At 40.2% G+C, this 8,380-nt stretch overlaps 2 protein-coding genes across 3 annotated transcripts; both read right to left on the reverse strand.

Annotated features, from left to right (window-relative positions):
• Positions 1 to 19: 19 nt before the first annotated feature.
• Positions 20 to 4,764, reverse strand: LOC112557796. The gene is made up of 3 exons (XM_025227839.1): positions 4,353 to 4,764; positions 2,253 to 2,408; positions 20 to 1,355 (listed from the first exon to the last, which is right to left on the reverse strand). Exons 1-3 carry the CDS (start codon positions 4,618 to 4,620, stop codon positions 1,174 to 1,176), a joined length of 606 nt encoding a protein of 201 aa, XP_025083624.1. The 5' UTR covers positions 4,621 to 4,764; the 3' UTR covers positions 20 to 1,173.
• Positions 4,765 to 5,632: 868 nt separating this feature from the next.
• Positions 5,633 to 7,753, reverse strand: LOC112557795. Of its 2 annotated transcripts, none has more exons than XM_025227838.1 (3): positions 7,344 to 7,753; positions 6,460 to 6,661; positions 5,633 to 6,297 (listed from the first exon to the last, which is right to left on the reverse strand). In XM_025227838.1, the coding sequence occupies exons 1-3, from the start codon at positions 7,521 to 7,523 to the stop codon at positions 6,116 to 6,118; spliced, it is 564 nt and encodes a 187-aa protein (XP_025083623.1). In that variant the 5' UTR covers positions 7,524 to 7,753; the 3' UTR covers positions 5,633 to 6,115. The 2 variants fall into 2 exon arrangements, with proteins under 2 accessions (XP_025083623.1, XP_025083622.1); XM_025227837.1 differs by having other exon boundaries at positions 6,460 to 6,609; positions 7,344 to 7,733.
• Between the last annotated feature and the right edge of the window lie 627 nt (positions 7,754 to 8,380).

The raw sequence follows: 8,380 nt of genomic DNA on the forward strand, positions 1-8,380 counted from the left end.
ACTTCTCATAGAGAGCACAACACATGCCACATCTTGATAAATAAAAACGAATTTTATTTCAGTCAAACATCCAATCACAAAGTACAACTGACGTTTTGTGGACATCAAATGTCGGACACAAATCCTATTTGGACTAATGTATTGTATTTCACATCATCTCTATCGTGGACACACTAACACTACAAGAGGAGCTCTGAACACCTTTTAAGCACAGAGCTGTGTGTTTCTTAAAATGGAGTACACTCACACTAATAGTTATTAATCGGAGCACATCGAAGCTTGCGTAACCAGTACAGTATAACTTATTATCTATTAGTAAACTGAAAACAATGCATTTTGTGAGACCTTTTGGTAGTGTACTTTGTATGCAAAAATAAGGATGAACGTAAAAGAAAGAATAGAAAAATATTAAATTTCACTCCTAGAAAAATCATCGGTGAATATAATCACCTGGAGGCCTTCACGTCACAGGACGTAAAGAAAACATCCCATCCACTGCAATGCAAAAGAAGTAAACAAAAACAAAAACAAAATAAAAAAGTAAAAGTATTTATATTTCATAAGTCAGCTTAAGAAGTTCCAAATAAATAATTACAGTTTCATTATACAAAAATAATCAGAAATCTTTGGTGCCCCGCTTTACTTCTACTCTTTTCAGTTCCAGTTTGGAAGCAGCAACACAGGCGAAGTTTATGTAGAGAAGATCGTTACTGACGTAGAATAGACTGATCAACTGGTTGTGGGAGGCAAGGTAGCTGTAAGTCCAGAGATGTCATCAGTTTGTGTCGTTCATTCATCTCTCTGCCCTCCACCAACCCCTAATTTTAAAGGTTACGAGGTCATGGCGTAATGTTTCACTTATGACAGTGTCCTCTGTCCTCAGTTAAAAAGAAAACTGACCATTTTTGTTGCCCATCTGTAGCTGTGGTTTTCCAATACTCTTGAAAATAGTTTTCCAAGAAAGATGTGGTGAGTTAAAAAGAAATTTGTAAGGAATAGATTATTTTATTTCCACATAATATTTAAAGAGCAATCAAATTAATCTTACTGTATTTACTTCGTCTATTGTGGTCTTAATATGGTGAATTTCAGTAAATAAGAAGATTTAGAAAAATAAGACAATTGCAGCACACACACATCTCTAAATGTTTAAATTACTTCTGAAAAAAAGGCCTAATGATTATTAACTACCGCTCTATTTCGAGTTCGTGTTCTGATAATACTTTTTAGTGTAACCAGTCCTAACACTCCACACGGAAGATGCAACATTCCGCCAAGCGCCGCCAGCGAGAAAGAAGGACCTGCGTTGGAGGTCTTCATCCAGAAAATGGCGCAGCCAATGAGTATGAATGAACCTGCAACAAAACCACTCATAACTCGACCTTTGAACTTTGCTCGCGCGCTTAATCTTTGATGAAACATTGCTGTGAGTGATAGTCTTCTTGTGTTTCCAGAAAATTTGGTTGGTTTTGCACGAACATCTACAACACGAGCTCTTAGCATCATCAGAACATTTCTGAACGCGACGATCACATGATGTATAAAGAAAACTAATGTAACATGAAAAAGCATAATACAAAATCTCTCTGAAGTTTTTTGGAAATTATCATCGGTAGTGGCAGCAAGAACTGCATTAAAATAATCAACTCGGGAAAAAAAATTGCAAATGTGTTGACAGTAATTAATTGCACGTCTTGTCAGTACAAAGAAAATAACAATTTAGTATTTTATAAAGTTTATACTATTGTGCACAACCCTTGACCAAGATGGATCGAATTAAATTATCAAGGTTGTGCTAGGAAAAGACAATCTCGCAATTCGAAAATGTGAGCGAAGACATGGTTCAGTCTGTACTTAGTAAAAGTTAATACATGGCTACGGTCCTTACACCACTCATTTCCAGCGTGTTAACCATCATCTAGTCTGCAAACACCCTAGGCAAGGCCCCGAACTTCAGACGGAGCAGGAAAATTATGGTGCTGAGAGTCATTAAAAAAAATTAATAGAGAAAACTCAAAGTCCTAACGACTGAACTCAAAGACTGCAGTTATATAGTGAACAGGACTCAGTAATACCCTGAGGATGCCAAGAATATTGTTTTGTTTCCCCTTTATGTTGCATGCATCTGTCTTGTTAACCCTTCAGGGTCTAATATTAACCAGCACAGTTTAAAAGATCAGACGATTACAATGACACAAAAATAAGAAGAAATATTTAATTAATTGAAATAGAGAAGTTTAATTTAAACACACCTGCAGCTATACTACAAAGGCAGGCAATTGTTTTGTACCACGAGGCCAACCGGGGATCGATCACACTGGGTTTAACTACTTGCACCCACGCGTATACTGAGACGGCATGAAACAGAAGTCCTAGAGTCTCGGATACTTGTGCACACCTTAAAAAGACTGCAACAAAGTATAGAAAACAATTGTTAAAGTGGCTATAAATTCAAAATTCAATACATATATAGGAATACGTAGGTTAAAAATAACCTAATTTTTTTCTAAGACACATCACTTAAGAACCACCACTATATATATATAAAAAGAAACAACACACACACAGACGCAATGACACAAAGATACATTTTCACGCATGGCGACACATACACATCCATATTGAGAAAGGAAAGCACAAGAGTTGCTTTAACTAGTCAGGTCAGGTCAGGTCAATCCCATGCCCGGTCCGGGCGTAGGGGGGACCGTCCGGCAGCAGCGACAGACAGAATTTTCCACCCGGTCCTGTCTTGAGCAGAGGAGAGAAGGTCTGGCATCTCGCGTTCGGTCCATTCTTTGATGTTGGTGACCCAGCTTTTCCTCGGACGACCACGACGACGGCTCCCTTCGAGGGTTCCTTGTAGGATCGTCTTGGACAGGGTGTTGTGGCGGGTGACGTGACCGAACCAGGCGAGCTTGCGCCGCTTCACTGTTGTCAGAAGGGGTTCTTGTGGGCCCACGAGGGAGGTCACGGTGCTCCGTACGTATGCGTTGGTCTTGTGTTCGCGGTACGAGATGCGGAGCAGCTTTCTCAGGCACTTGTTCTCAAAGGCCTGGAGTTTCTTTTCCGTTGCGGCAAGCAGCGTCCAAGTTTCGCAGCCGTAGAGTAGGATTGACACTACGAGGGACTTGTACAGCCTGTGCTTGGTACTGAAGCTGATTGAGTTGCTTCGCCAGATCCTATCCAGCCTGGACATTGCGGATGTTGCCATACCAATCCTGATACGGATCTCTGTTGTACAGCAACCATCTCTAGTCAGGGTGGCACCCAAGTACTTGAAGCTGTTGACCTCCTCCAGTTTCTGGCCGTTCATGACGATGTTGCTGCTGTTGTCGGTGGTGGAAATAATCATTACTTTGCTCTTCTCTGAGCTTATTTCCATGCCATAGGCCCCCGCACGCCTGGAGAGTCTGTCCGTCAAATCCTGAAGTTCGTTGTTACTGCCTGCCATGAGGTCAATGTCATCTGCAAAGCGTAGGTTGCACAGGGGTCTGCCACCAATGGAGATTGAGGTAAGGTGGTTGTGGAGGGTTTCTTGCATGATTTTTTCAAGGAAGATGTTAAAAAGGATGGGAGAGAGTAGGCACCCTTGACGGACCCCGATCGTCATCGCGAAGAACTCGCCTAGCTGGTTGTTGAGAAGCACGCGCTGGAGGCGTTCTTGTAGAGTGCTGCTACCATCTGGATCAGTCCCTCCTCTATGTTGAATGATCTCATGACCTGCCAGAGTCCATCGTGCCAGACACGATCAAAAGCTTTTTTGAAATCGATGAAGTTATGGTATAGCTCACGTTGATGCTCCAGGTGTTTTTCTATCATAACACGGCAGTTAAAGATCTGTTCTACCGTGCTTCTTCCAGCCCTGAAGCCAGCCTGTTCTTCTGCCAGCAGGTCCTCTGCAATGGGTTTTAAGCGGTTGAGGATGATTCTGAGCATTACTTTGCTTGGGTGACTTATCAGACTGATGGTTCTGTAGTTCTGGCACTGCTTCAGGTTCCCTTTCTTAGGGAGTGGGATGATGATAGACTGAGCCCATTCTTCTGGCCATTTCTTTTCTTCCCATATCTTTTGACACAGTTTTTGACACACACTTTAACTAGTAAAAATGGGTAAAGATGACAAAGACGAAAACGATGGTTATGATGATAATGACTACAAATTGACATCATGATGTGGTTGCAGGAGACAGGAGATAGTTCCATGCTCTCTGTCCATAATGCTGCTCCCATCTATGAGTTAATGAAGTAAATAATTTGTTTACAAAAAAAGCCACAGAGAAGGCTAAAATATGTTAATTTATAAAAAAATATAAATTAGTAGTGCATCAGCACCAATACGCAGCGGTTACCAACCTTTGTTGTAAGAACTCCTTGGAACAAAGCCACAGTCACTCTTGTTACACCATCTCCACAAGCCATTGTTGAAGTCAGAGGAGACTTGCCAGTGCGATGACAAGTAGCTGACCAGCAAGATGGCGACTCCAATAACCCAGGGAACAAAGGCGCAGGCATAAACAAAGCTGTTAAAGAAACGGTTAGCGATCTCGTAGATGGCTTCTCGAAGTATATTTTTGCAATGACTCGTAAAAGACTCCAGCAATGTTGTAATCCATGCACCCATTATGTAATGTTTGATAAATCTACAACTGGAGGTGGTGATAAGGACAGCCTGTACTGCTGGCCTCGTTCTTGTGAACAACACAGTGAGAAACAAACTGGGTGTGTAAAGATTGTGTTCTCCTGAATGGATATTCTCGGAAAACGTTACAGACACATATCAATCCTCCACCCTCTTTGAAAAGGCATTTACTATTAGATCACGGGTGATCTAGTTGCTGAACATACACCCCATACACCCACACACTCATACGTGTTCAGCTATATCTCTCTTTTATTCACCTAACAACCTGGTGTTGAAATGCGTTCTTTCCATGTTTATACTGTTTTATATTCAACCTCAAAGCTTCTCAATTAAAAGAAGGTATGTGACAAAGAAGATGTCTAATAATTTGCTGACTAAGTCATTCAGTGGAATATATTTTTGGACAACATGCTTTTGACAATCGAAGAAAAGAGTACAAAATCGTCTGGGAACTGCCTGCCTGCATGATCGAAGTTGAATAGACGAGTGTCAGCCCTGGGGCATAGAGGTTGTTGCCAACATAGCTGTAGCTGTGGTAGTCATAACAAACTGTTCTATTGAGGTTAGATAAGCAAGGTCTAAATATTAACCTGAATAGGTTATCACATCCGACTGGGATATGTTGTATAGGAAATTAAACAGTGGGTCAGTGGCACATATTAAGGACATAAACCGTGTTGTTATGATTAAAATACAAAATAATTACCTGGTCCCAGTCTCTCAATTGCACAAGGTTCACGTTTCACGGCTGCTTTAAATTAAGACTCATCTCCTTCGTGAATACCTCCAGTACTGGTAGAATCATTTTCTGATCGGTTTTCCTCTCTCTTCTCACAATTTTGTAATTTAGATTCCTAACTGTCCTACAAACTCTTTTTGTACAAGCCCATTGCGTTCATTGCCTATTTATATAACACCACCACCATCATCATTAATAATAATAATAAAAGCAGTTTACTGTCAATCATCGCTCCCTTCAAACGTTGTTTCGTTGGGCTCATACATAGTTTTTTTCTCTTCAAATTCAGTGTTTAGTAAACATTTTATTAGTAAAACAGAACTGCTAATTATTTTCACGTAAAATATACTCCTAGCACTCGTTCAATATTTCTTACTAACAGTTAAATAGAGGAGCCGAGCTGAACTAAATATAAATACATTTCTACAGACTACAGCAAAACAAGGTTTAGCAAGCAGTCCGAGCAAGACGACGAACTGTTTTCTCTGAAAGCATTTTGTTTGCTCCAGTCATCAGGTCGTCTTTAAATAACTGAAGTGTACCAGTAACTGCAACTTGTCATCTGGCAAAATTCCACAGTTTTTAATAAATTTTCGGCTATGACCACAACGCAGTATCTATGCACAACCAGGCTGAGCTAAAAGAAAAATGATAGTTATTTAAACTATAATGTAACATACGGAGTCAGAAATATCGTTACAGATGTAAATAATGTTCACTAAACGGAAGGGTCTCTCAGTTTTCATGTAGCCCTTGTTCTCTCTGCTGCGACAACATTTTCCAGACTACATTCATTCCCACCATTCCCCTCGGGACATGCAATAATCCAGCAATCAGAGTAAGCCAGAATGAGGGACCCGTGTGTCCTCCTTCAAGCTGTACCCAGAAGACTATGCATCCAGCAAGAATGAGTGGACCTGAAATCACAAGAAAAGTTCAGATTAAAAATAGTTTTTGTTGTTATATATGATTTATATTCTTATTAATAAAGATACGACAGCAGCGAGACTAGTAAACGATGCTGCCAGTGGAATTGTCATCGACGATAACAATAGAAGTAAAGGCGGCAATAAACCTACCGTCGAACATAGAGCAGGCACTGGCAAGGAGTTTGTAAAAATTGATGACACTCTGCTCGGTGACACACACTGCTGTCAATGACGATATCACAGATAATGATGACAGTAGGAACCCTAGTCCTTCATACACCTGCACCCACCGTATGAGATCTGCCAACAGTCGTAGTACCCGCTTTGACATCAATATAGGGATAATGTGTTTCTGTGGTAGAGGTGAATGGATTTGATAAAGATGAGGGTTTAATAAAAAACAGAAACAGTTAGAAAATGAAGTGCACACTCTATGCCATTTTTCATCTTATATGACATTTTCTGATTGTGCGTGCGTGTTTGTGTGTATATGTGTTAGGGTTAGGGTTGAGTGTATTATTATTATTATTATTATTATTACATACAAACGTGCAGCCATAGTCAGCTTAACAGACAGGCAGGTGGAAAGGTAGTTAAGTAAGCTTGTATCAAGACAGACAACAATAGATAGACTGTCAAAAACCTGGTCTAGTAATATTTTTTAATTCGATTTTAAACCCTAACATCTGGTAGAAACACATAATTAAAGCAAAAATTCATACATTTTCCGTAATGAAAAATTTCCTTTACAACACAATTACATAAAGGACGGCGGACAGAAGCAGCAATGGGTCAGATAAAGTCGGATATATACCAATAATAAATGATAGGAGACATAAAGTAGAAAAAAATGACATCACTAAAAAAAGGTAAGCCATATTCTAATAATAAATGGTATAGATATATAATTTAAAAATCGCACATATACCAAAGCTAAAGAACAACATTTTGGAAAAACAGCGATAAACAAAATCATCTGAAAAAAATTTAAACACAAAGTTTAGATATTCAATGAATCCGGATCTTCCATTTACCTGTCCTGTAAGCGTTCCATACAACAAAGCCCCATGTTGTACTATCTCGCCATGTCCAGAGACCACTGACTTTCTCAGACTCCACCTGCCAATATGGCGACATCCATCCTGTTGACAGAATGAGGACACCAACAATCCACGGCAGGTAAGTGAAGGTACACAGCGCTTCATGTCCAACATCGTACAGAACGTCTCCCACGAACCTCCGCATGTAATTTTTGAAATTTTCTGGGATTAAGAAAGCCATTCTTGTTTAGTTTGGGGAGTTCGTGGTACAAAGATGAGTTTCTTGTAATTTCATTAATAGATTGTTGAATAGCTAGTCACTGCGATTATGAAACAGGATGTTTCCACTGAAACATTTTTTTATTATTCAGATTCAATGTTACAGTTACAGCGAGCTAAGTTCTAGTCAACACAGCTACCGACATTTATGGAAAAAGGGTCAAGATATTTCTGGGAAACGACGAAGGCAAGTACGAATGCACTTTATTTACAAAAGGCTTTTGCGTCAGTAGAGGTGAATGAATTCACGGCAGCTTATAACTCCCTCACCACCACACCACACACATTCAAACACAGCGAGTATTTGGCAGCATAGTGTTCATTGTTTTGGTTACCGTACTTGACTGCGGTTTGGGTTCGAAGACTGGGACAAGGAAAAAAAAACAAAACAACCACACGCACACAAAAAAAAACCAAACAGCCCCCCCCCCCACACACACACACACAAACCCGAACAACTCCCTGTCTACCTTTCTTCCACGAGCAATGGAATAAAATGCACCACTTTAATTTTCACCCTGAGGCCAAATTGCCACTGGTACCTTGACTTTATATGTTTGACCTCGTTTGATCCCATGACGTATATTACCATACATTTACTTACAACGTTTAGATGGAAACAGACACCAAAGTCCTCGAAGACTGCCAAACACGACAGACCTGCAGACCTACCAGTCCCACTGGAGGAGAGAACTGCACATGGTGTGAAGAGACAGATCACCTGGCGTTGACAGTGTCCCACAAGACCTGGT

Source organism: Pomacea canaliculata, linkage group LG2 (assembly GCF_003073045.1).
Source record: "Pomacea canaliculata isolate SZHN2017 linkage group LG2, ASM307304v1, whole genome shotgun sequence".
Lineage (NCBI taxonomy): Eukaryota > Metazoa > Mollusca > Gastropoda > Architaenioglossa > Ampullariidae > Pomacea > Pomacea canaliculata.

Coding starts and splice junctions, on each gene's coding strand:
- LOC112557795 (XM_025227837.1), bottom strand. CDS start 7,590: ATGGCTTTCTTAATCCCAGAAAATTTCAAAAATTACATGCGGAGGTTC. Junction 6,610..7,343: donor ATGGAACGCTTACAGGACAG/GTAAATGGAAGA, acceptor GACTGTTGGCAG/ATCTCATACGGTGGGTGCAG. Junction 6,298..6,459: donor TGCCTGCTCTATGTTCGACG/GTAGGTTTATTG, acceptor TTGTGATTTCAG/GTCCACTCATTCTTGCTGGA.
- LOC112557796 (XM_025227839.1), bottom strand. CDS start 4,620: ATGGGTGCATGGATTACAACATTGCTGGAGTCTTTTACGAGTCATTGC. Junction 2,409..4,352: donor AAGGAGTTCTTACAACAAAG/GTTGGTAACCGC, acceptor ACTTTGTTGCAG/TCTTTTTAAGGTGTGCACAA. Junction 1,356..2,252: donor CCTTTGTAGTATAGCTGCAG/GTGTGTTTAAAT, acceptor GTTTTGTTGCAG/GTTCATTCATACTCATTGGC.